Below are 27,853 nucleotides of genomic sequence, written 5' to 3' on the forward strand. Positions count from 1 at the left end.
TTTAATTTTATTGGTTTTGTTTTAGACAGGCTTTGTGTTGTTTAAATGTTGTGGCCACATTTAAACACACTGCTATGCTCTAACAAAAAAGACCACTGTAGCTGCTGAATGTGCAGTAACGTCCTGTGCATCATGTCCTGTTTGTGCATGCTTCCTTCAATGTTAAACTCTTTATGCTGATTTGCCAATTCCAATTAAAATAAAGATGTGGACAGGAATCTGTTCAAAGCAGCCCATTACCACCAGTTGTTTTTGCAGTTCATACAGTTCCTCTAGTGCCTTAACACAAATCAACAGGTGCTTTGCTGCTTAAAATTGTTCCTGATTAAAATCCAAAGCTAAATTTTTGTTCATGCAGTTGAAACGAAAGTATGAAACCACTCATTAGTCATACACATTCTATGAAGGACAAGGAATTTGTTAAAAAAAATGAAAACCACAGTAGCCACTTCAAGTCTTCTTTGTCTTTGTGCAAATTAAGTATTAAAAGTTACATTTGTACTCAAGGTTTTTCTTTTTCTTTCCTTGCCCTTTGATTTTTGAAGGCAAACGTATCAGATTACCTGAACCTCTCAGTTGGATCCATTGAGAGTAAATGGGTTTCCATCCTTTGTATGTTATTCTAGAACATGCCTTCCCAGCTCTGTTTGCTTAGAAAAAACTGTGCTATTTAAATGAAATCAACACAGAATCTCGACCACAAGGTCAAGATTTGTTATTTTTCTCTGAGTAACAACACTGTGCAGATGTAATGAGCTGTAACATAATATCATTCTTTAAGAGAGCTATTAACATCAGCGCATTGAGTTACTTGGAGAGGCCCAGGGGAGGAAGACTGTGGAGGGATTAAATGTGCTTGTTGAAGTTCTTAGACTAAACCACTTCTTGGTTTTTAGAGTCAGACTTGATACACAAAAAGTCACATTTTTGCACCAGATTTTTTTTTCTTAAAGTAGAATTGTTAAACTCCTGAAAATTTATTGGGCTGCAAGGTAACCAAATGGTCAGAAAGGTCATTACACTTCATAAACTCTAAAAGTGTGACTAAAATGTAAACAAACCTTTAGGAGTTAATCTAAATCTGAGAATCTAAAGCTTCAAGAGCTTTACTTGCTAAGCGCTGTACACAGGTTATGATTAATAATTGTTTCCAGCATTCTTAGCTGTATATTTATGAATGGAAAGAGGAATGGAAACTTTCTTTTAATGCCTCAACTCATCCGCATCAGTAACTGATCGTCTCACCCCTCTTTACACCCTCCTATGCTATGTAACAGAAAATAATATATATATTTTAGAGGTCTGAGTCATCAGATGCCAACAGGGAAATGTGTGTGGTGAAGTGTTGACTGGGTGTATGAATTGGAAATGAGGGAGTTAGAAGTCGATAAAAGTCACTTCACATCGTTCATTGAAATTGATGCTGTCTGTGCAAATTTCTTTACACGTTAAACAAGTCATGGGTAAGTCACCATTCACTCGAAACACAGATCGTCATTAATAGATTCCTCTACAAGTGTGTGTGTGTGTGTGAACATGTGTGATTTTCTCTTCAGAAACAAAAGACCCTGTGTAGGTAAATGTTGGACCGATGTGTGTTTAGCTATTAATAACCCATGGGAGGCAGGGAGAGCAGGAGACACTGGTGTTCCCACTGGACTTTGTGTGTGTGTTTGTCTGTGTTCTGTAGCAGCCTTTGTTTCCTTGTATAAGCATGTTCTCTCCTCATTTTCCTCAGAATAATAACCTTATTATTCTTTGCTGTCATTATGGAGAGTTCATGTGCACGCTGATGTTAATGTGTCTTTGCCAAGTGATTCTGTCATTCCAGCCATGGTAGGCATCCAAACTGCCTCTCTGTATTTGTACCTCCTAATATGGAGGAGTAGTACTGACACTGCACATGTTGCACGCACACGCTCACAATGTCGCATTAACTCCAACAGAGTTATGAAACATTCCAATAACAACAGTCTCTTAAACTCCATTTAATTGTGCTTCTTTCACCCCAGTGCTGCCGTTGGCATTAGGTCAAACTCATCTCACACTGCAGCCTGACATCCGAACACCTGGTTTAGCGACACTTGGATGATGTCAGATAGTTATTTCAAGCCTTGTCATGTATGTTTATGTGTATGTTTTAAGGTTTGGCTTCAGTGTCAGGCAGGTTTGTGCAATAGGTGTCTGTTTAAGCTTGTTTTGTCTGTGCAGTTATGTGTGAGTGTGCCTCATGAGACTGGGTGTAAATGGACATTGTCTGTGTGTGGGAGTTGAGAATGTTTCTATTAAGTATGAAGTAAAACTACATATATAATCTGTGTATACACAGATCTATCTACAGTCGAGTGTTGCCTGCTGTAGTAATATCCATAAGGAGATTCATGTTAGTTTACGAAACATCTGAAGGTTTTATGTCCCTACAGATGTGTCGCTGCGTTGGTGTGAGTCACTGTACATTTTTTAGTCCATAGAGCATCTGAATCCTGTGTGTGTGTCATGGGTAGAAACCACCCCAGCCTTTTCCCAAGCTGTTCCCTTCCTGGATCCTGTATTTAGAGCTGGATGAGGCAATCTTTCCCATTGACTCACCAATGCTATGCAAATAGCCCCAACAGCATGCAAAGAGCATGAAAATGTGTGTGTATGTCTTTGTGTGAGACAGCTAGACAAGTAAAAGATAGCAAGTGCAAAACCTAAACAAAACACATGCAGCTTAGTTTTTGTTGTAAAGTGAGTGAAGTGAGTTTTTTTTTTTTAGATGCAGAATCTGTGAAGTTACAGGAAATCTATATAAAACTAATATAAACATGTTTTCCTTGTATTCTTGTCTATTTTCTAAACATGATATTAACTCATATCTTTTTACTTGAAGGGATATTCCAGGTTTGTACTTTATGTTAAGTGGAGTTATGTGAAATACTTGTTAATAGCCAGTGTAACCTGCTGTAAATGGAGGAGGAAGTCTGATAGAGCAACTTGAGAGGATCACAGAGGAGCATTTTTTTTTTTTTTTTTTTTTTTTTTTTTCGTGCTGCTCCACATCACTCCACTGGCTGCAAAATCTATCCTGCTGCTCATTTCAATTCATTGGACAGCTTACTGTTGGCTTCAGCTGGTATTTTGGGATTAGACAAACAGAATTGCCAGTTGGGCAGTGGCAGAAGAAATTACTGTGCAGAGCAACATGGGTGTCCTTCAGTTAAGAGAGTGGTGACAAAGTAAATAACTCTAAGATGCAGTGTAATAATTACATTAAATAGTATTTGCTTAGACTGTGTAGACATTTTTGAAGGTTGTAGTTCTTAGGTTGCTTCCCATCAGAATTTCTCTCTATCCAAGCTGAGAGTTTGCTGACTGCTCAGAAAGGAGGCTGCTAGAAGAGTGAAATTTTCTCCTTTTAAAGGAGCTCAGACCAAGAACAGAGCTTAATGTGGGGTTTTGAATCTGGTTCGCCTCTGCATCATACACTTATTTGCTTTGTCACTACAGTTTCTCAGCCACAACGTAGTGAAAGAGCATGCACAGTGTCTCACATGCTTAGACGATGCAGTGTAAAAATCATTTAAGTTCATCAGTTCACTTTATAACATTTAAAATGTTGATTTTCACTTTGAGTCTTCCAGCTGCAAGATATCTGTCATATGCAATTTTTATTCTGTTGAATTCCAAAGACATTGTCCTGTAACATCCTTCGTTTTTCAGCCAGTGTTCACAACAGAGCATTGTAGAAATCAGCTGTTCTTACAGAAGGTGGCTAAATATGAAACCCTCCTTTCTTCTCTTGAACTTCTGTCTTCCCAGATTCTTTATTGGCAGTGTCCTACTCAGCGTTGTTTCCCATGGACCTCAGGGTGGGAGAGCGGGGGATGCGCCCTGGTTCTGACACAGCGCTCCTCACCCCGCTGCACCCACCTTTACTCCTCACACCCTTCTCGCCACAACCCCGCTCCTCCTTCTCCCAGCAGCAGCTGCATCAGCAAATCCGGGTAATGGATATAACATTCAAAAGAATAAATGCATTATCAAATAGCTTCTTATATATTGATTTAATATGTATGCGGGTTTGTTTTGGGGGGGTACTTAAATATGGAGCAGAGGAGGAGAGAGCAGGAGCATGAAAAACAACAGGAGTTACAGCAATTGAAGCACAAAGACAAAAGTCAACAGAGTGAGTCCATTTGCACACACACACTAAATTTCAACTTCACTAGCATGTTAGTACATGTTTCAGTTACTATTTGAAGTTGTCTTTCTTTCACTGAGCTTTATATGACACCTTTGAAAATAATTATGGCCCCACAGTGCTATTCAAGGCCGGAGAGGAAAGCCCCTGGAAGAGATCTGTGGCTTTGACTAGTGCTGAACTGCGTCACTCCGCTTTACTTTCAAAGCTGTTTGCTTTAAAATGAATGCTAAATATAACCTGACAAGTGGAGCTACAAAAGTAGAGTTAAATATAGTGTTGGGCCTATGCACATAAAGTCACTGGGTCAATATTGATTTAATCACTCCTAGCACCTGCTGTCACCTTTGTGCACACATGAACACACACAGAAAATATCAACAATCATGCTCTCGGACAAACAATGTAGCACACACAAACGCTTCCACACTCTCCTCTGCATGCATGCTATACATGTCTGAACATTTGCAGAACTTTTGGCAGTTGTTACTGTTGTCTTTATCTCATGTTTTGCATTCATTACTGAGCAAGCAAATGTGTAGGCTTTTCCTTGCTGCTCAGTTTGTGCAGGAGATGTTGGTGATTTCTGGTGCGGTTGTCAATGTTTGTTTTTATTGATTGACAGGTGCCGTGGCAAGCTCTGTGGTGAAACAGAAACTCCAGGAGGTGATTCTTAAGAAGCAGAAACAAGCCGCGCTGGAAAGAACAAATTCTGGCACTCTGACTTTACATCCTGTACCATACAGGTAACACAGCATGCACTATATCACAATAAGCAACAGCAACACATAGTTTGTTAACCTACCTTCAATTTAATTTAGGAAAATGGTTGTGTGTATTCTTGTGTGTTGTGTTTTCCCAGAAAGCTGGGTCCAGACCCCAATGTATCCTCCCAACCTCTGGTCCCATCTCTATCACAGCCTCCATCTGAGGGCTCAGAGGGGACACCGCTGCGCAGAGCAGGTAAAAACAAACAAACAAACAAAAAACAAAACAAAACCCCTTGCACCCAGTTTTCACATCTTGACTTCATGCCATAGCAGTGGCCCATCGCTATAATTTAGATTCTAAAAAAATATTGATAAAGTTATTATTTATATGTTGATGTGAAGGATGCATCAAGTTAATTAAATTTTTTCCTCATCAGTACTTTTACAACAGTTATTGCTCTGTGATATAATACTTTTTAAAGTCCCATGTGTAGGATGTAGTGACATTTAGTAGCACATATTGCAAATCACAATCAAGTGAACACCTCCAAATTGGGAGCACCCAAATTACAGCAAAAGCTAACTTTAATTTGAGTCTTAGGTACATTACTTTCATACTGCTGCAGTAACAATGTGATACAAGGATAATTTAGACAACCTTTTTCTATATGGACCTAAACTTCTCATTTTAAGACAATGTGTCTTTTTTGGGGCAGTCAAAAATAACGTATTAATGGCAGCAACTAATTTATGTATGTAAACTATGGCGGTAACGCATGCGTGGCATGACAAGCCCAACAAGGCGAGATGGAAAAGATCAGTTACACCCAAACTTTTCCCGCTTTCGTTTTTAAACTTATCCTGCACCAACTTTTGCACCAGCGTGTCTGCTCCAGCGGCCCTCTGGTAGTCTCAGTGTTTGTGCAGCAGCTGCTTCTTCCCTCTTCTCTCATGTTGTTCCATGAATCATGACGCCTGACGGTGATCAGCTGATAGGCTTTTCTCTCTTGTAGTGTTTGTTTATGGTTCAGCTGAGAAGAGGGAAACTACAGTAGCATTTCATGGTTGACATTGTCACATATTTCCCCAAAAGTATTGTTTTTGGCAGGACCTTCTCTAACACAGTAGTTAGCTGGTGGTAGAGAGGGTTTTTACTTCAGCTATGCAGGGGCGGGTCTAGAAAAGTTTTGATGGTGGCCAGGCAGGAGGACTGACCAGGAAAAGGGGGAACAAATGAGACCTTTTTTTGGGTCTAGATTTTATGGAATATTGAACTGATTATTACAACTTAATGCTGGGCTTACACCAAACTATTTTCGCAGTTGCAGACTGAAAACGGAAGTCTTTAGGAGTTAGGAGTCTTACTGGAGTCACAGCACACTCCTGTCATCTCGATCGTTAGGTTTAAGCTGGTAATCTGCACTTTTTCATATCAATCTTTTCCTAGTCTGTGGTCTGCAACAATATCAAATGTGTTTGATATTATCGCAAGTTGCAGTGACATAACACAATCAACCAATAGATGAGCTCTGACAGAAACAGAAACAGGAATCCTGACAGTCAGAACGACAAAAATGGGCAAAAAAACATAAGTAAATAAATAAAAGACAAACAAGAACCAGAGATGAAACATTGTAGGTGGACCATCCAGAAAGAGGAGCAGAGGGTCTTAAGAAGTAAACGTCTGCTGTGGATCATTTATGTGTTACAGTATAATGATCTAACAAATGAGAGAAGAATAGAAACTCATTCATCCCTCCAGATTCTAATGAGTTGGTGTAACACCTGGTGAAGATGCAAATTTTTCATTTAATTGACTAAATAATAATGATGTGTAATTCCTTATTGATCTTGGAAGGAAACTCTCCCCTTGTTTGCTTTGCTGTGGGCAGATCCGCCCTGTTCCATGTCAACTGTCCAACATATCACAGAAAATGCTAAAAGAATCTAGTTGTAGTCTTGAAAATTGTGACCACACAAGATTCACAGTCTTTGTCAAATCTCAGTGCGAGACTCTGCGCTTGTCATTAGATGTGAGCAGGTGCGAGCTGATAGTTTTCTAGAATCTTTTCCAAATACTTTTAAAGTCTTCTGATGTAAGCCCAGCATTAGTGATCATCTAATGTAAAGAAATGAAGAAAAACTTGTAAAACAAACAGCCAATGATCTATTTTATCAACGGCTGTTTACTTTGGGTGATGCTGCTGTAGGACTTTTATCTCTGCTGCACAAACACTCACACTTCAGTGATAAAAGGAAAACGTTTTTATTGAGATCATCAGTTTTATCAGTTTCTTCATCAATGTTTAACTTCAGTCGTCACATCTGCTGGTTTTATGACAGATATTATCAACATGGAGACGGCTGGTGAGATGATATATGAATTCTGAATTATGATCTAGAACATGGTAGAGATGATTTAGAACAACATATAGACCTACATTACATGCTGCATTTACTGACCATTGGACATCTGACGTTTACCCAAGAGAAAGTCAGTTAACGGTCAATATTTGTAGCATTGGCTCTTTCTGTTAATACAATACAGTAAAACGGGCAAATTTCAGGCATAGTCATGAATGGTGATTAATCATGATTAATTTGTAAGCTGTGATTAATCTGATAAAAAAAAATTTTTATCATTTGACAGCCCTATTCTTTTTACAATTATTCTTACTTTCACATAATTTCATGCTAATGAAAACCTTGTTGAATGACTATAAGTATGCATTTGGCCAGCTGTTACAGCGGTTTTTTGGACTATGACAACACTAAATATCTGCTGCCTTATTACACCCAGCAGCAACATTGCATAAACAGTTATCACATAAACAGATTATTTAACATTGACCATACCGCTTTAATTTTCTTAGCATCTGAGCCCAACCTGAAGGTGAAACACAAGCTGAAAAAACACCTGAACACTCGCAAGAGTCCACTTACACGCAAAGAGAGTGCCCCGCCCACCATCAAGCACCGAGTACCAGACACACTGGGTAAGCTCAGGCTCCAGAAGCATGACAATGAATGACACAGATGCATTGCTGCTGCTTTAATCTGTGAGTGTTTAAGGTCATTTTACTTGGACTCTCTGTAACTTATGTATGATCATCTAACAAACTCACCTTTTTATGCTGTGCACCAGACTCTTCCCCCAGCAGCAGTAGCACTCCGGTCTCTGGATGCAGTTCTCCCAATGATAGCCTGCCCAATGAAAATGGACTACTGCCATCTGCAGGCAGCCTTTCACATGAGGTTGGCAAAGAAACACCCACACAAATGATTTGTGTTGCAGTATTTATAAAGGAAAACAATTCAAAATTACGGTTAACATAACTATCTCAGCTCTTAGAGAATATATAGGCTTTTCAGACACACGGGTAATAGCAAAACATGCTCTGATTAAAAGGAAGAGCTACTTCGTAAACATGGACTTGAGATGTTGAGTAATGACATGTTTAAAGCAACGACACAAGAGCACTGTTTTTCAGCTGTTTATGTATAATTCATTTAATCAAAGTCAGAACTTTGTCACACCTGCTATCGAACAAAACATCTGACTACACTGCTTTAGAACGCCCAGTTGTTGATGAACAATTTGTAAATGCAGACAGCAAACGTGAGGAGAAAAAATGAATTTCACCACATATTTCCAGGCCCAGAAGCTGCTGCTCAGAGATGGCACTCTGACTAACTTCACCATCCAGAGTCCGTCCACGCTGCCCACCATCACACTGGGACTGCCGGCCAACTCAAGGGTACACTCTTAAATGCATCTTAATGACTATTATTTACACATAGGTTGTTCATCTGTTATTTATTTAATGGTTGGATCTGAATACAATAAATTATCCTTATGTTATAAAGGAGCATAGCAACAGTTTTGTTCTAAGACATAAACATATGTTTCCCCTACAAGCCTGTGTCACAATGACTTGAAAATCTCAGTGAGATAAGTAAATTAACATAAAACCTTGCCCATTTTGATATCTTGTTTTTTTTTTTTTTTTAAAGGAAGTACATAGATTAAAGGAAGCATGGTACTCCTAGAATGCTGTTTCACTGTGACACTGTAGCTTGAGGGTTTTTTTTTTTATTTTTTTAATCATTTTTTCTTGATGAATGATTTTGTTTTACCAGAAACTGATCCCCTTTCCTCACACTTTTATATATAAATATCTAAAACCAGATTTAGTGTTTTCTGTGTTTACATAATTGTCCATCACTGTGTGCAGGCTGAAGGAGAGCTGTCTTCTCTGAAAGTTGGACGAATTCCCATGGTTACTGCCGGGGGCTCACCGGTCTTCCTTCCCCTCAGCAGAGAAGATCAAGCTGGGCAGATGAATCCTCACATGCCTGTTATCATCCTGGAGCCATCTAGACTGGTACACACTCCACTTCTCACCGGTGAGGCCCACACGTTGACACATTGCATTTACATATTCAGTATATGCACATTCATGAAAACTGGAGAGATTAAAACTGAACAATTGATATAGTCTAAAAATGTTAGAGCACCACCCAGTGGTTACTTTTATAATACACTTTTCCCACCAGTCTGCACCCTGTACTTTATAATTACTTCTATTCACAACAATTTCTAATTTTTCTTTACTTTCAGTGATGTCAGGGAGTAATTCCACATCCCAAAATTGTCGCTACTGAGTAGTTGATGCTTAAATATATGAGTGTCTTCATTTATGTTATTCTTTCTGTGTTCACTGAAAAACTTCTTCTCCGTTTCTACCCTGTTTCTCAGCAGTTCCTGGCCTGGACTCTGTTCCATTACAGTTTGCGCCACAGTTAGACCGTCTGTCTCCCAGAGGCGTTCAGCACCACAAACCTCTGAGCAGAACACGCTCGGAGCCCCTTCCCCAAAGCCCTCGTGCCCTCCATGCACATCTCCTACAACAACAGCACAACACACAACTACTGGAGAGACTCAAACAGCAGACTCACCTGGGCAAGGTAAAACACACTCCTCTAGTCCTGGTTTTCCTTGGTTTAGATAAAATCTCCCAATAAACGCTCTGTCAGGTGTGGCTGTGGGTTGGGTGGGGTCACGGGGGCTTATAGTTATTGCTGTTATAACCAGTTTTATTGAGATTTATTGTATCAAGCTGTTTGGGAATTTGTCCTTTTTGTATTTTTTCTACAAAAGTACAAAACTCTGCAAATTCAGTTTTACAGTGAATCTTTATTGGACGTATATTTATGTGTGCAGCTGATGTCCAAGTCCAGCGAAAAGCCCAGACTACACCAGATTCCTTCTGAGGAAATGGACTCCGAGGATGGTGGTGGAACATCACCCACTGAGCCAACCTATCACAACAGAGTGAGGGCGGAGTCACAGAGGGAGGTGGAACCTACAGCATCCAAGACCCATGAAGAGCAAATAAACCTGCAGCATGCGCTCATACTCAACCAGGTTTGGAAAAAAGTAGGACACCTCTACACTTGCCTCTCATTCACAGTCACATACACACAGAGAAGGCAGGTAGGAAGGTGTTGTCCAACTGCCCCGCTGTTATTCTGCAGTCCTGTAGATGGCAGCCTAACTCTGGCACCAGCTTCAATCTAGATGCTATTTACTGTTTTTGTCTTTTGACAGGTACTCATTAAAAAAAAGTGGTTATTTAAGTAAAATAAGAGGACAGGGCAAATTTACTGTAAGCATAGCTATTATTAATCTAAAATAGGACAAACCACCAACCAGTCCAGTCAGGAGTCAGGCTTAGAAGAATTAACAGAACATATGTAAAGCATCCATCATTTGATACTGACAAATGCAGAATGCTTCTTATGGTACAGGCCAAGTCAAATAAAAAAATTCTGACTTTTTTATTTGCATTACACTGTAATAAATTCAAAGACATATGCAACGAAATTAAACAAGATTTTATTTTTATATATTGTACGCTTTCTTGTGTAAATTTAACCATTGCATCATCAACTTTATAATATTTAATGCAAATTTGATCATTTACTTGACATTTCTGTGTTCATCACTTTGTGTAGTCATTGCTATGGGAACAACAGAAGCAGCTGCAGCAGCTGCATCGACAGATGGAGACCCTGGCAGTACCTGTGTTGCGTGGCAACGGCGTTGGTGGGGTTGCTTCTGGTTTGGGTGTGCATCGCCCCCTCTCGCGCACACAGTCTTCCCCAGCCTCCACCTCTCTCACTCTTCCCGAGAAGCCCTTGAGCCTGACTGCACAGGACGTCACCAGCAAACCACGTTTCACCACTGGTGAGTCAGACACGCTTATAGAGTTTTATGCATGATGCGTTTCCTAACTGTGTCTCAAATAAAGGGTCCCTCAGTGGCTGAATGTCTGAGACGAGGACCGTATAAGTGCAACCTCCCCATTTTCAGATATAAGCTGACAAAGAGCGGTAAATGCCTCAGGTACAAAAGAAGCAGTTTAGCATTTAGGGAAGCAGATATATGTAAGAAGGTATTATACAGCCCAAAGGTAATCAGAAGTAGAGGTGTCAGAATACACTCTATAGGCCATTGCTATATAATCCAACGCAGAGCCAAGAGAACAGATCAGACCTGCAGCTGGTGGAGATCAACAAAGGCAATGATGCACCACATGGCGCTGTGTATGTACAGTTCATGTTTCTTGTGTTGCTCGGGATGTATTACATCTTGTCATAGACATGGTCTTCCTGTGATTGTAGATTTTTCTTTATTTTTGTCTGTTTTTTGTGAACGAATTAAGGGAAAAGTTTGCATGGACTTGGCATTAGAGGGACAAATTATTACCTGTATATTATAATTATGACTCAAAGCTTCCCATAAAACTAACAATTTCCTTTTATTTTTGTGAACATACAACAGAACATACGTCAGCAACATTTTCTTCTTCTTCTTCTTTTTTTTTTTATTATTCTTATTCTTATGTGTTTGCTCTTATTCTGAAATAGGCTGATTTACATGTAGCATCCATTAATAAGATCAAGCCTAATAAGACCATTAATAAAAATCAAGACAGAGGATAAATTTACCAAAAGAAACTGGGTATGGAGGGTCAGTGTTATCTTTAACCAGCCATTGCATTGTATTGCAGTTTGTAAAAATGTCCTCATTGGCTTCTTTTTTTAAGTTAGAAAGAGGACCAAGTTTAGAAAAAGTTTAATGTAGCTGGTCTCAGTTAAAACTTGACAGTATTCTTTTGTCTTACACTTATATACTAAATATTTAGATTATTGACCTGAACTTTGCTTTGAATGTGTGTATGTGTGCAGGCCTAGTGTATGACTCTCAAATGCTAAAACACCAGTGTACATGTGGCGATAACAGCACCCACCCAGAGCATGCTGGGAGGATACAGAGCATCTGGTCACGACTACAGGAGAGAGGCCTAAGAGGACAGTGTGAGGTACAACACACACTCAGTCACTCTGACTCAGATAGTCTGGTATTAAAATTTCTGAGACACTGATATAGATTATGGATATGTCTTTGATTCCTTATGTAATCTCTTGTGTTTGGCTGTCACACACAGTAGGTGTGTAATCAGTTTCTACAGAAGGTGCTATTTAAGTTACTAATCTCATTTTCTTACAGAGTATTCGTGGTCGTAAAGCCACTCTGGAGGAGCTACAGTCGGTCCATACAGAGCGCCACGTGTTGCTATATGGCACCAACCCACTCAATAGACTCAAACTGGACAACCGCAAGCTGGCTGGTAAGTTGTCTCACACTGTTAATAATTTCAATGCAGTCAACAGTAAACATGGCAAACTTGCTGCAGGGTAAATATGCACCGCGTCAGATGCTCATCTTTGTTTTTTTTTTTATCCAGGAATCCTCTCTCAAAGGATGTTTGTGATGTTACCATGTGGGGGTGTAGGGGTAAGAAAAAACACACATCTCTGAATTAATGCTGCATAGTATGCTACAATCGATGCACTGATGCATTGTTTTAAAGAAAAGCAATGTAGACAAGCGCAGGAAAAATGCAAAAAAAAAAGAACACAAAAAAAGACAGGATATTAAAGAGGAAAAGAAAGAGGGTTCAGTCCAGTGCCAACATTGGCCTGACAGTCCGTGTCAAAGCATGACAAGTCAGGACTAATGAGAACAACATGTCCATGACCAGGGATGAAAGAAATGCCTTAGATTTCATTGTGCGAGCCAGATGGACAGTTTGTGAGCAAACGCAGGAGAAGAAAAACAGAAGTGAAAAAAAATTGAAGAAGCTTGGAATTCATATGGAACTGCAAGAGTAAAAGTGGCATTGTGACACAGTCACGCCCATGCATAAACTTTTCTTCATTTTTAAAGATAGCCAGAATAAATTCAGTGATACATGAACATATGAATGAGCGTGGATCACTTTCATTTAATTGTGTCCATCATGTTTGGTTGGCAGGTTGATAACGACACCATCTGGAATGAGTCACACACCTCCACGGCGTCACGCATGGCGGCAGGCAGCGTTGTTGAGCTGTCGTTCAGAGTGGCCAAAGGAGAGCTGAAGGTGAGGAAATAAACCCTGCAGTCATTCAATGTAGTGCATGGCGCGGTGTTAAAAACATGAAGGAAAGCACAGGAGCCAGAGGGGATTACACAACAGACAGCTAGTTGGAGTAAGATGGGAGAATAAATGTTGTTTCCATAAGCTCAAGCTTTTGTTCCATTTCTTTAACAGTTCACGTTTCAGTCACCTGTACTGCCTAGAGCAGTGTATCCCAACCAGTTTTCCTAAATGACCCCCACTTACTGTAGCCCCACTAGCTCACTGACCTCACTAAACCACAGTACATGAACAAAACTTGATTGGATGCACAAGGCGCAGCTTACCAAGTAGCTTTTTTTTTATTTTTACTAAGAATATATGTTTTAAAATATTGTATATGAGATTGTAAAGATTCCCATTAATTTACTTTTTTTTTTTTTTTAAGCATTTTCAGCTTCCAAACGCTGCTTCCATGTAAAAAAAAAAAAAAAAAAAGTTTAAATGATACAAAAAACAACATAAGTGGGTACACATAAATTTGTCTCTATATGGACATGACCTTAATCTTAACAATCAGGCAGGCTCTGTACAGTCAAAGCATCATAGACCTCTCTGCTCTGCTCTGGTGACCCCCCCCCCCAAGGTTGGGCTGGGCTAGAGTAAAGCTGGATCTGGTTTAAGGCATTAAAGTCATGTACAGAATTCATACTTGCATTAATGTGTTGCTGCACAAACAAAAGTGTCAGGAGTAACTCATGTCATGATGTCAGAAAGGCAAAACAAAGCTCACACATTGTACTGCGTGCACATTCATTATGTTAGTTTTGGCAGAGACATAAAAGTAATTTTAACATTATGCCTTCTCACACAAATTTACTGCTTGGGATGCACTGGGTTGTGAGCCAAAAACAATGTTGAAGTCAAATGTTTTTGCAATCCTGGAATTTGTATCTACTTTCGGCAGTGGTTTGTTCTTATAAGTCAACTACAAGGGTCCCGAAGGACTGTCAGCTTAGAATATGGCAAATAAGCTCTCCCTGCCTCATGGGATCCCGACGCCACTTCAAAAAGTTTCTAAAAAAGTTTTACTGACCCTTTGTGGCCTAAATTCCTTTTCTTTATTACAATGATCTAAAGGGTTTAAGATCCAAGTAAATAATTTTTAAACCACACGAACAGTAGAAATAAGCTTATTTGATAAAAAAAAAAAAAAAAAACTTAATGCACACCTTCATGTAGGGAAAAACAACAACTTGTCTTTCTTCTCCAGAGACATGACAGAATGATTTTTTTACAGTTAAAATAAAAGGCTACTGAAATGAGCGAAACACTGATGAATAGTGTCTTCCTTTTCTGCACAGAATGGTTTTGCTGTGGTCAGACCGCCAGGACATCATGCAGACCCCTCCAATCCAATGTAAGTCTGTGTGTTCATGAGTTTTAAGTTTTGTGCTCGGCGAGTTTTCCTGTTCTCACTGCACAGACAGCAACTTCTCCACAAAAGGTTTTCAAGAAATGAGAGAAAGAAAAGACAAAATGTGGAAGATATTTAAATTAATTTTAATCCATGCTTGCGTGTTTATTTTATTTATTTATGTTGGGGTTACTTATCTTGTGTTTTATCCTGAGCAGTTTTCCGTGTCACATGTTTGACCTCAGTGTCTGAGCAGATGTTTAAAATAAAATAACAAAAGAAGGTTTTACAAAATTCAACATGATTTACTAACAATGCAAACCCATATCAATATTGAGTGTAGTTACTATTTAAAACACACGTAATGTTTTCTACATATGATTGAATTAGATAACAGTTGAAGAGCAGGAATGTTGAACTGATTCAATGTTTTGCTTAACTTCAGTATGTGGTCCAGGATCAGAAATACAATACAATAAATATGTTGCTATGCAACATGTGTGAGGACACTTCCAGTGTTTTGTGCTTCATTTCATAAACCTACAACCCTGCAGAACTGCTAGCATTAGCCACTAAGCTAGGAAAAGCTAGCCAATTACCCTTTTTGTTCTTCTCAGTCTTCATAGTTGGACAAATGTTTGACGTCCTGTAACATTAAATGTCATATCAATAACTCTAACAACTTCCATTGCAGAATTGCTCGTGTATGTGAGTTCAGTTTCCCAAGTGTTTTTACAGCTCATTTCATGCACATGTGCTCAGTTTCAGTGGGCAGTTGAGTGATCATAGTTTTGATTGTGAACCACTGATTTATAACTTTATTGAACAGGAATTTATCTAAATTTAACAAAATTTCTGGTAAGGTGAACATAGCTTTATGCTCAAGTTGTAGTTCACTCTCAGAAAAGACGTAGTTTACGGCACCATTGCAGATAAATACTGCAGCCTAGTTAGAGCTCTGTGTGGGCTCCTCAATACCAGATGAGACTGATGAGTTTTCCTTCACATCCTTCCTTGACTTCATGACATTTATCAGCATGGCTTTTAAAGCCTCACCCCGGATCTCAATGGGATCCACATCACTGCTTGTTGGACTTCATGAATTTTATTAATCTTGCAGTATATTTAGTGTCATTTTTGTGACATAGAATGACTTGTGGACTCCTTTATAGTTTTGCATTGTAGAGAAAATCTGTAGTTAATGTTATCATTAAGTGCTGGGGTGAAAGATTAAAATAAATTTAGAAACAGCCAAACCTCAGAATATATTGCTTCTATAACTGCATACATAACATTAAATCCTCTTTCTTTTTAAAAGTGCTTGTTTTAAGATTTTTGCCATTGTCTTTGTCTGTCAGGGGTTTCTGTTACTTCAATTCTGTGGCGATAGCTGCCAAGCAGCTCCAGCACAAGCTCAGCATCAGCAAGATTCTCATTGTTGACTGGGTAAGACATCTTGTTGTCTCTGACCTCCAGCTACTGCTGTTGTTTTGACTGTAGGCGAGCCACGGTGATCCTCACATGAACTTATATATTATAAATGATGGTCTATAAAAAAGATTTCTCCTGCAGTGTGGTTAATTATTACATGACATATCGTCTCTCGCCCCAATGATTAGGATGTTCACCATGGTAATGGCACCCAGGAGGTGTTTTACAGTGACCCCAGTGTCCTTTACATCTCCCTTCATCGCTATGACGGTGGAAACTTCTTCCCTGGCAGTGGGTCACCAGCTGAGGTTGGTAAAAATCAAGGGACCTGTAGAGCTTTATTGTGAGTTACAGAACCACAGGAATGATGTCAGCTCTTTATTCTGTTGTTGAGTTTAGGTTGGTTCTGGAGTCGGTGAGGGCTTCAACGTGAATGTGGCATTTACAGGAGGACTGGACCCACCCATGGGAGATGCTGAGTACCTCGCTGCATTCAGGTAGAACCAACCTCTGCTTTGTGCCAACAGTACAACGCAAACTTACAAGATAAGAGAGTAAAAAGTCTGATTGCACAAATAGGATTTCCACAAAGAATTTGCTACAACGAGCCTATCTTCGACTAAGACCAGTTACTCTTTGCGCCTTTTAAGAAAATATGGCTTCAGTTACACTTTACATTCGTCTCCAATTTCCTAAGATTTATTATTATTCATTTTATTTTTCACAGAAGATGTTTTTTTTCCACAGCTGATACGGGCTGCCAATTTTCTTAAACTAATATTTGGAACCGAAATTGCTTTTTTTTTCCCCCTCAACTTAAATCATAAAAATGAAAATAACATTGTTATGAGTCTCTTTTTTTTTTGGCTTTTAAAGAAACGTTTATTAAAACGAAAGTTCTGAAAGTTTTTAATCCTCCCAGTTTAGGAGCTGCAGGTTATAACAGAAGAAATGTTCTGCATTTTCTCCCGTTAACCTGCACAGGCTCCCGTAGGTAATGATCCAGCTGCTCCTCCTCCTCATCAGTCTCCTCAGAAGTTGGTCCTTGTGACGTGGAATTTCTGCTAAATAACATGAGTAACACGTATGAGATGAAAAGCAGCCGCTGCAGTCTGAACGTTTAGAGAACCCCAGATGAGTGAACAGCTGCTGATTTTTCATCTGCTCTGCTCACTTTTAACTTTACATTCAGGTTAAATCTGGAGACATGAATCTCTGAGCTAAATCTTTATTTTACATTAGATTAGTATTTAATACAAAAACAGCCAAGATGGTCATTTTTAACATTGTGAAATGTGCATATTCAATAACTCTGTCAAATGAAATTCACTTCATTCAGTTTTAATGTTTAGTGTGTAAAAAAACAGAAGAAATATAATCTTAGTCCAGCAGCAGGTGGTTATTTTCACCACACGGGAGTTATATTTTTAGATTTCCGACTTTCTAAATCTGATAATGTGGAAGCATTCTGTAATGGGTGGGATGCAGAGATGGATCGACGCTGTATTTTACATCATACCGGACCTTGTAGGAATAAACATCTACATCGTCAGTGCGCTGAAACACACACACCTCAAAGAAGTTTCTGCAGTTTGCTGGCAGAGGAACGTCACGCGGATATTCTTGCCTTCTCCGCATCGCAGTCGTATCAACCACATGCACGCTGCCATCGTACGCGAAGTGGTACCTGCAAGTGGACAGAAGGCAAGAACAATTCTGCCATGACAATCTACTCTATTTACTATGAGGCTAAAACAACTATTTAGAAGTCACGGCTAGCTCCAATCACATCTCTTCACCTGCCGCATGGCTTTGCCTCATGCTGTTTTTTTTTTTCTCCTCAGCTTTCCGGTGCATCCACTTCTAGACTTCATAGAATAAAACAAGATGATTTAGAACTCGTAGGAGTTTTTACTCTTTTATTTAACTTTATAGATCAGAGGACGTTAACTTGTCTGTTATAACAGCTGAACACTCTGATGGATCCGCTGCTTTGTGAAATCATTCCTGTCAGAGATCTAAAAACCCGGATGGTGTACAAGATTCTATCTCATAACAAATATAATTTCCTTCAGTGCACTCGGTAAAAACATACAAGAGAGAACTGAGCTGAAAGTTAGAACTGAAGAGGAGGGTGGTTCTTCCAGGAAAGCATTAATAGTGCTAATTTAGCCTACATGAGAACACATAGTTGATGAGATGTAAATTGACACCGCAGGGAGGCGGAGGGGCTTCAGCCTTATGAAGAATTTCATGGCTCTGGGAGTTCTAGTGTTAATTATGTGACAAATGTTTGTAAGAATATTTCAGGCAAGTTAAACAGTTAAAAGATGATATGAAAGTTTAAAACTTACCAGTGTTTTGAAACTGAAGCAGCAGGCTTTCCATCGGCACTCTGCTAGTGGGGGAGGAGTATTGCAGGCTGTGCATGTGAATGCAGCATCTCCAACAACACAGAGCTGCCTGTGGATGCCTATCTGTAAATTACACCGACATGTGCTCACGTATCGGCCGATGCCGATACCAGTACAAAAACTCCCGATATTTCAGCCGATGTATCAGTCGATCCTTACTTTCGAGGTTGGTTCAGGTACTGGAAGCAGGTTTAGAATGATGTCAAGGATAAACATCTAATGGATAAGGAGACAGACTAAAAAGGCTTACTACATGTACTATCTTAATAGTTCTGCCACCACCTGTAAAGATGTTTTTTTTGATCGACATCAGGATAATCAGCAGAACTACAGTTAGACTATTTCTCATGTTTCCTTTACACCGAGCCACAACAAACACACTTAAGCTGATCAGAGACTCGGCTCCACATTCCCTCTGACGTACTTCTTGCGTAATTAATAATCCTTGTCATTTGGGGAGCATGTGTCTGGCGCACCCTGTTTCCAATAACTTCAGATGTTTTACAGTAAATGCTCTCCAGTTCTGGTGTTTGACAGACTGCGGACTGTTACTTCCTGCTGGTGGGTTGGATAATTGTCATTGGTGGGTGTTTAGCACCAATAAAGTTTTAGTTGTGTGGGCTTTTTGGTCGTCTGGTGCATCAAACCCTAAGGAAACTGTTGCAACCGCATAGTTGCTGGAAAAGAGGCACAGCGGATAGGTCTCAGACATAAGGGGGAGGGTGACACTGAACACATGCATGTATTTGCTTCTATCAGCTGCAAACATTCAAATTACAAGCACAGTTATGTAATAGATGAGCCATAATACTGATTCTAATAAAATTACAAAATAGCATCACCCTCAGTAATCTTCTGAATTGTTATTTTGTTTGTTTGTTTCCGTCCCCCTACTTAAAAATCCCACTAAAACATCAATTTATAAAGAACCAAACAAATTCTTTGTTCACTTTTGAGTTGAAAGAGCGACAATTGATAAGCGTGAATATTTTTACAAACTTATATTTCAGTGATGGATGAAATGTGGTATAAAAATGTTAATTCATCACATTTAACATTTGCTGTCTAGAAGATGCTTTTTGGACATCCCAAAGAGGGGGAAAAATTTATTTTGGTGTTATTTGAGCAAAACATTGATCCTCTGTCCTGTCAGCATTTGCTCTTTGTAGCACGCTTCTGACCTCTGACCTTCCTGTGGAGCTGCTGAACAGAACAAAACTTACTCCCCAGTGTTTTTAAGAAGGAGCAGATCACGTTCATGTCAGTGAATATCCAGTTTGGCTAAAACTAGTAACAATTTGGATTATATTACAACAATCTGCTGGTATTGACAGCACTTCCTTTAAAAGATAAATAGCTTAATATCCATAAGGCTTCCTAGATGTGCCCTCAAGATATGACAAAAGGAGTTTTTGCTCATAAATCAAATTCAGATTTTTCTGCTTTCCCATTTCTTAAATCAGATCAAAAGTAATCTTGGCTCTACATTGTTTTTTTTTTTTAAACATTCACTGCCAAAAGCCATGGTATTTAGGCAAGGCTAGGAGGGACCATTCGTTCGATTATAAAGACCAAAATTGATTCTGACTTTAATTCTTTTATTACATAAAACAGATCATACAGTCTTAAATTCAGGTCTGGAATTAATAGACGTTCTAAAAGTTTCTTTCTTTGTTTCTTTCTGCCTGGAGCCTGAGATGTTGAGCGCTCATCAAAACCTTTCATACAGTTATGCTGTCATTATATAAAAGTAGTAAATAAGTAGTAAAAGTAGTAATAATAAAACTGATATTAACATGAAAGCTTATCTAGGATTTAAAGATTCTCTTTAGATGTTGTACAAACTCAGGCTCGAGTGCAGAGCGGGTTTAACCATCCAATACTGGCATCTACAACGGGGTTTAAATGTGACATCTAAATGTCACATATGAACCCCGTGGAGGGGTCAGTGTGACATGTTTTTATTTAGTGGGTTGTGTTAGTATTGCATTTACTCAGTTCGAAATGTGTGTAGTATTAGCTTGATGAATAAGCAACACCATGTAACTTCTTGACCCTAAAAGTATGTGTTTCTGACTCGTTCTGATGGCACAGTGACATTTATTATTAAGTGACATAAACTTAATATTCCAGTCTGGAACATCACGTTTCAGCCAACTACATCACATGACAGCAACTAGATAAAAACACACTGGTGCACTGACCGTTTTTAATGTGCACCGTGGCTGATTCAAAGAAATGCAAGAAGACATTATTGGAGGAAGAGAGGAAAGGGACAAAGCAAGAGATAAGACTAGAGTTAACAGAGACTTTTACTCACTGGAAAGAGCTCACAGTACAGGTAGGTCGCAACATGGATGGCAAATTAGCTGTTGGGCACCTCATTAAGAAAAAGTTTGGCAGTTCTCACAACCTCTGAAAAAACAAAACAAGTTGCAGGTCAGGATGATATATACCACATCCCTCAGGTATTACTCTCATAAAGCTGTTTAAAAGTGTAAGAGGATGTGGGGAGATAAAAACAGAACTGTCATGTAAAGAGAAAATGTTCAGAATTAGTAAATAATTGCTTATTTAAAATTAAATTTTATTAGAGTTCCTTATTTTTGTTATTAGCCTGTAGGTCCACATAATCATTTTTTCATCTTTAATGAGACAGCGCTTTATTTTAACCGCTCAGAAAGAGCATTATTCTTTTCCTGTAGTCAAAATCTAAAAGACCTCCACCTCTCACCCACCCACTACGTAAATAGCTGTGCGCCCACTTTGCAATTAATAAAAATTTCAAACGTGGTCTGCATGAAAAGAAAAAAATCTCTAGAGCCTGTTTAATGAATGCATTTTATGGGTAAAGGTTTGTGTGTGCTTAAGCTTCAGAGAGGGCGCTTTGTTGCATTTTCACCTTATCCTTCACTCGCACCCTCCTTATTTTCCATCACCCCGACCCTCACCACCAACCAACACACACTCACACACACACTCCCTCTTCCTGTCCTCCCATGATTGATCTTTAATAAGCATCCCTTCTCTCCTCCACCTTCTTTTTCTCCGTCTTTCCATTAGTTTGCCTGTAGTTACTCTCTCTGGGGGGACCGTGGCAGCTTTAATGGGTCTACAGGGGAGGTTGGGTTGGGTTTTGTGGTGGGGTGTTGTTTGTGTGTATATATGTGGGGGTGAGTGAGGAGTGTGTGCATACTCTTGCTTCATTGCCACATCAGTTTGATAAAGTTTAGGGCTGTTTTATGGATTATTTGGGGGATGAAAACGTCTACACCAGCAACAGGATGACATGCAAAGATAATTTCTGCTCCATGTGTTTGCATTTGTATGTGAATAATGTTTATTTATGCTAATGCTGGAATAGATTTGTGTGTTTCATCTCTGTGTGTCCTCATTTTTGGATATGAGCTCATGTTGTCCACTTGCATGTGATCATGATAGTAGAATGTGTTTGGATATGTGCATGTGTGCTTGAGTGTGTACAAAGAGGAGGGAGGAAGGTCTCAAAAGTCCCCGGGCAGAATAATGAAGGTAAATGGATCCCAGATGGACTGCTTTTCCTCTTTTCTCTGTGCTCAATGACGTGAGGAGAGTGACAAGCCTCTAATGGGAACCAGACTCACACACTGCAGCTTTGAACTTCGCCGACGGCATCAAACTGCACAGTCAAATCTCTCCCCACCTCCGGACAGCACAGCTTTCCCTCCTGACAACAATAGCATTAAGGAAATATGCATCAGTTTGAAGACCACAAATAAAACTGTGCATGAGAGCTGACAGCAATATGACTTTGTTGAGCATATTTGTCTCACTTGAGGCTTTGCAGCTTCTCCAGCAGAAAAAAACAATAGTCCTTTGTCAGCTTTGTTTGAGCTGCTGTGTCTGGAATCTGCCAAAGCTTGTTTCACTTGTCAAGTTAATGACTTCTTCAGATTGGATCATAAATATTTGTTGTGTCCAGGAGACTGTGCTGTTTGAAAATGCCTGGTGCGATTTAAAGAACACAAAAAAACAAAACAAAAAAAACCTACATTTCACTAAATATTAGTGACAGTTCTCATGAATAAATAGATAATCCATGATTAGGCCTTTTTAAGTGGGAATGATGAACCCCTGATTCAGCTTTAAACTGGTTGTTAGGCCTCAGTATCAGCGGGAACCTTGTTGAAGTGTTTTTTATCGAGAAGTTCAGAATTAACTTTTTTTCTGTGTATTTCCTCTTTCTTTATATTCAGAAGTCCTAGTATTGATGTGAATGTAGCAACTCAATAAATTTTTATAAATGCAGTATAGTAGCTGCTTTTATTCAGTTTCTTTACATTGACTGTAGACTTTGTGCAAATTAAACCCTCCAGTTGTCCCCTCATGTGACCAGTCCCATTCAGTATTAACATACTCTGATGTTAGATTTTTCTTTTCCTATATACGGTATAAATTATCCAGCATGAGGAAAAAAAACATATATACAAGGAGTTGGTTTTTGAATGATTATGCAGCAGTGTGTTTCTCACATCGATTGTGTCATAATACAAAAGTAGATTCTCATTACATAGAGGATATTGCACAAACATGCAGAAGAAAATTTCTATGGCAAAACACAGCAGACTTTATTCTTATTAAGAAAATGAAACCAGGGACCCAGTCGAGCCATCTCTTCCCTGGTACTTGAAGTTAAAGAGGGGTTTTGTGTGTGTGTATCCCTGCAGGTCTGTGGTGATACCTATCGCCCAGGAGTTCTCTCCGGATATGGTTCTGGTGTCGGCCGGGTTTGATGCTGCGGAGGGACACCCAGCTCCTCTGGGAGGGTACAAGGTCTCTGCCAAATGTAAGCACAGTTCTCCAGCACAGCCTGCAAAACCTCAGGATCTTATGTTTTTTCTTTTAGCTAGAGATGCTATTAAGAGCTTAACTTTGTGGTCCTTTGGATATAATAATAGTTTGCTCCAGCTGCAGTCAAGCCCTGGACCAAAGAGCAGGATTATTCCTTCTACTATGTAAAGCTAATTATAATCTCTTTAAAAGTATTTTTCCCCTTTAATAAATCATTTTGATTTTATAGCAAATGCTTTTTGATAGCTGGTGAAGTAATTGTCTAGAATGACTGTTCACTTCACGCTAACATGTCTCTGTGTTTCTGCGCCACAGGTTTTGGTTTCCTGACCCGCCAGCTGATGCCTCTTGCTGGAGGGCGTCTGGTTTTGGCCCTTGAGGGGGGTCACGACCTCACGGCAATCTGTGATGCATCGGAGTCCTGTGTCAGTGCGCTCCTGGGAATACAGGTAAAGCATTTTGGGTAACAGAGGGCTTTTTACTCTCTTCTTGCTTTTCACAGGTGAACATGATAAAGAAAGAAGAATTTCAATTATTTGATAAGTTATGGAAGATAATGTCTGGATTTAAGATGTCTAAAGGGGATTTTTTTTTCTTTTTGGCTGTGTAGGATCCAATGCCAGAAGATGTCTTGCTTCAAAAGCCCAACGCCAATGCAGTCCGCTCCCTTCAGACTGTCATACAGATACAAAGTAAGCAGCAGTAATATTTTAACTTTTACCAAACTCATTGTCTTCCTGCCCTTTTTCTCTGGCATTTTTTTTTTGTCTTTTTGTAATTATCACTTTATATGGTAGTAAACCCAGAACAAGATCCAGAATAATCTGCCATTTGTAATGTGTTTGTGTGTCTTTATAGGTCAGTACTGGCAGAATGTGAAGGACCACAGTTCAACGGTGGGACTGTCATTCCTGGCTGCTCAGAGTAGAGACTGTGAGGAAACAGATGCTGTCAATGCTTTGGCCTCGCTCTCTGTGGGGGTCATGTCCAACAAGAGGTACAGATCACACGTCCAATGCAACCACTCTGTCATAAATCACAATTTCCATATGACACCAACTGTGTTTTCTCACTTTCTTTCAGCCTCACTGATGAGCCAATGGAGCATGACAGCGACTCCATGTAGGAGAATCCAACCAATCCTTCGTAGAACTCACTTTCAGGGAGCGTGTCCCTCCTGCAGCCTCAGATAGCCCATGCCATTTCATGGACATGGTGTTTTTCTTGCAATACCGCTGAGCCCCACCTGGTAGCCTTCCACACATTTACACCAGCCAACAACACAATGCTGGACCTGCCGTTTGGAGCACCTCCATGCTGGTAACCACTCGGCTGAAGCCAACGGCACTATCTGCAGCTGAAAAACCTTCAGAAACCTCACCAAAGAGCAATACAAGTTCACTTTTATAGACTTTTCATCTCTCACGACTGACGTTAGACTGCGTGCGTGTGTTAAGGAGTCTGGTGCGACACCACTGTGAGCACAAATCTTCAGAACAGTCAGAGAGAATTCAGATGTGGAGTTCAGCTCCGATTCTCCTTGAAGCACTGTGTACCAGCAGCTGATTTGTTGCCTTAACTTTGCCTTATCTTAAAACCAACATCAGGAGAAGACTGGAATACAAATTTGTTTCTACCCACATCGCTTCACATGTCAGAGTTGAAGCAAATGCTGACCAAACAGGATGCAAAACGACGCAGATTACTGTGTGACACCAGGGAAAAAGTATGTACACATATGCCTGATGGATAAGATGCAATAATATCAGAGAAAACGTGACAATGTCATCATATTATGTGTTTTTATGATGTTATTACATACAGCTTAACCACTAGAAGACAACAAAGAAAGACAAAAAAGAAAATGAAGTCACAAAATGGACAACTTTGGTTTTGTAGAAACAAAAGACAATTAGCCTTTGTTGTTTTATTGCACTGTTCATTCCATAATGTGAACCATAAGAAATTCCAAAGCTCTGGGATAAAACAATTCCTCTTTGTAGATTATTTAATAGTTTTTTTTTGGAGATTTGGATTAAATGATGTTTGCTATATTTCTCCCGGTTTTTCTCTAAGATGTCTTACAAAGCCTCTTACTCTTTACATATGGGCCGTAGTTGTAATACTGTAGTTGAAATTCCTAATTAAATCTGAAAAGTAGGCTATATTTTTAGATCAAGATTATTTTTCACTGCTGTTCAGTGTCTTATTTAGTCACCATACACATAAAAAACACACATGTACAAAGCAATGATGAACTGTTGATGTACCACTAGTATTGAATACTGTATATTATTGTTTATATTTTGAGACTAAAGGAGTGTTCATTCCACCCGGGCACCACTGAGGACCATTGTATTGTTTTACATTAGCAATACTGTTAATGCACTTAATGGACATCATCCAAAGAAAACTGCCTTAAAACATCCTAAGTTTGGTGATGGGACTAGGGAAGCAACACAAGAGCAGGTATGGACTCTCCATTTAAAAGACAAAGTTTGAACCTGTGGATTTAGGTGTACGTCACCTATGCAGTCTTGTATACCTCTTGCTTACGAGTACAATGACCTCTTAAGGTCTGAATGTTTTACCTTAAAGAAAATGAGTCCCACTCAAGCCAAGGAAGATGATGTATTTAGTTTTACTTGTTGGAAAAAACCTATTGTAATGTTTTTCCATAAGAGACTATGCTTAGCCTGGATGACACCATGCTACAGTTTGTCAAATGCTTGATCATTTTTACTATGACTCTGCTACAGAGCATGTAAGGGCTCTGCATTCCAAAAGTTGAATAATTTAGTAGTGTAGAGGTTATCGTGCAACTGAATAGAGCTTTGATTTGTGCAGGATTTTGGCCAGGTTAGGTTTTTGATGAGCTGTACTGATGTTTAAGGATTAGAACTGCAGGCGGCTGAGTCTAATTACTGGCCAAAAAAAAAAAAAAACTAAACTAAAAAAAAAAAAAACAAAACAAAAGGACAAACTTCTAAAACAGGATCTAGACACTAAACCCTCCTAAAACATAGATTAATTATACTCAGATGTGACTAACTATTTGCTCTTTACATGGCTTTGGTCTGAAATTCTTGTGTTTAAAGCTGTCTCCTTCTTTATCTTATCTGTTTTAATTGAAAAGCAGGCATATTCTAATTTTCAACTCTTGTCAGATTTGAACGAGTGAAAGAGATATATAAACTGGCTGAAGGAAATTATAGTTTACTATTCAGAAATAAATCTGCATTCAGTTTTATCAGACCCTGGGCATCATCTGCCCAACAGAAGGCTGAGGATCTTTTCCTTTCGATAGGAGTAGAAAATGGAAGGTCTCGCTATAGCATAGGCCCCACTGTTGTTGAAGAACCAGCCAGAATTTTTGAGACGCAGCATCTCTTTCTTGTAGTTTAATATGTTTCTCAATAGGAGACCCATTGAAATAGTATGCTGCGTCGGTCTTACCCAGCATGCCCACCAGGTGCATATTGTGTCTACGAAGTAATCATTGTCCAGTGTGTGAGAGAGCGAGAATCAGTGATTGCATGTGCATTAGTGCATATGCTAACCTACGTCATGTGTTTTCTGCATGAATTTGTAAGTTTTAAAGTGTGTGTGTTGTCAAATACTGTAAATGATCTTTGTATTATATTCCCACTGACTTTTTGTTTATCTTATGTAGAGGTCAGTACTGCCTCAGCTCTTAATTCCCTTCATTACTGATGTAATATGTACCTTCTTCTTAAAGAAAGACACTGTAAATAGAAACTCCAAGACCAAAATACACGTCACACGTGTGCCTTGATGCATTCAGTAGCAGGTGTATTGGTAATACTTAATTAACTGGACTTGTGTTAACTCTGTATCTCTAAACATGACATTGAAATCTTTGTTTCATTCTGTTCATTACTTGTATTTTCTTTCATACTTCTCACAATGTGTATGTATAGAAAGATTGTCTATTTTTTACCCTTTGCCTTTTTCTCTTGATTAAAAAGTATTTCCACCATAAGTCCATTCTTGTTGCAACTTCTCGTGTAAACATGTTATAAATTTATGAGAATATGTGCATGAATGTGACACCCATGCTTTTTTCAGTACTTTTATTACATTTTTCTTTGATTTTGAAAAATTTAGTAAAGGAGTAAAAATAGTTACAGCATAAAATCTAGGTGACACCAGGTTTTGCATCACTAAAATGTCAGTTCTGTACAAGGTCTAACACCTCAGTTTACTATTAACTCCAACTTTCAGAAAGGATTTTATATTTCTCTTGATTTCATTGTTTAAGTTTTTCTACTCTTTGCACACTTATACAAATGAGTTCATCTTTAACAGGTCATTAAATTATATAGGTAATTATTTGACATAATTGTCTTAACCTGAGCAATCACGTGGGGACAATTTAA

The 27,853-nt window shown here is 39.1% G+C and overlaps 1 protein-coding gene across 7 annotated transcripts in view; it reads left to right on the plus strand.

The window, feature by feature from the left end:
* The window catches only part of hdac7a (histone deacetylase 7a), a 65,085-nt gene extending 37,635 nt beyond the window's left edge, over nucleotides 1–27,450 (plus strand). For 3 of the 7 annotated variants that reach the window (XM_042003859.1, XM_042003860.1, XM_042003858.1), the window contains 24 exons: nucleotides 3,802–3,986; nucleotides 4,093–4,168; nucleotides 4,809–4,929; nucleotides 5,046–5,146; nucleotides 7,767–7,889; nucleotides 8,039–8,148; nucleotides 8,550–8,651; nucleotides 9,129–9,300; nucleotides 9,653–9,861; nucleotides 10,118–10,333; nucleotides 10,912–11,143; nucleotides 12,148–12,281; nucleotides 12,470–12,590; nucleotides 12,708–12,757; nucleotides 13,278–13,385; nucleotides 14,726–14,781; nucleotides 16,137–16,224; nucleotides 16,398–16,517; nucleotides 16,609–16,706; nucleotides 23,330–23,448; nucleotides 23,769–23,902; nucleotides 24,064–24,145; nucleotides 24,312–24,450; nucleotides 24,537–27,450. In XM_042003859.1, the coding sequence (XP_041859793.1) occupies nucleotides 3,840–3,986; nucleotides 4,093–4,168; nucleotides 4,809–4,929; nucleotides 5,046–5,146; nucleotides 7,767–7,889; nucleotides 8,039–8,148; nucleotides 8,550–8,651; nucleotides 9,129–9,300; nucleotides 9,653–9,861; nucleotides 10,118–10,333; nucleotides 10,912–11,143; nucleotides 12,148–12,281; nucleotides 12,470–12,590; nucleotides 12,708–12,757; nucleotides 13,278–13,385; nucleotides 14,726–14,781; nucleotides 16,137–16,224; nucleotides 16,398–16,517; nucleotides 16,609–16,706; nucleotides 23,330–23,448; nucleotides 23,769–23,902; nucleotides 24,064–24,145; nucleotides 24,312–24,450; nucleotides 24,537–24,579 (2,901 nt within the window). In that variant the 5' untranslated portion in view covers nucleotides 3,802–3,839 and the 3' untranslated portion in view covers nucleotides 24,580–27,450. The remainder of the gene's footprint in view (nucleotides 1–3,801; nucleotides 3,987–4,092; nucleotides 4,169–4,808; nucleotides 4,930–5,045; nucleotides 5,147–7,766; nucleotides 7,890–8,038; nucleotides 8,149–8,549; nucleotides 8,652–9,128; nucleotides 9,301–9,652; nucleotides 9,862–10,117; nucleotides 10,334–10,911; nucleotides 11,144–12,147; nucleotides 12,282–12,469; nucleotides 12,591–12,707; nucleotides 12,758–13,277; nucleotides 13,386–14,725; nucleotides 14,782–16,136; nucleotides 16,225–16,397; nucleotides 16,518–16,608; nucleotides 16,707–23,329; nucleotides 23,449–23,768; nucleotides 23,903–24,063; nucleotides 24,146–24,311; nucleotides 24,451–24,536) is intronic. The other 4 variants (XM_042003862.1, XM_042003861.1, XM_042003863.1 and 1 more) reach the window with 4 other exon arrangements.
* Nucleotides 27,451–27,853: the final 403 nt, after the last annotated feature.

Source organism: Melanotaenia boesemani, chromosome 13 (genome assembly GCF_017639745.1).
Source record: "Melanotaenia boesemani isolate fMelBoe1 chromosome 13, fMelBoe1.pri, whole genome shotgun sequence".
Classification (NCBI taxonomy): Eukaryota; Metazoa; Chordata; class Actinopteri; order Atheriniformes; family Melanotaeniidae; genus Melanotaenia; species Melanotaenia boesemani.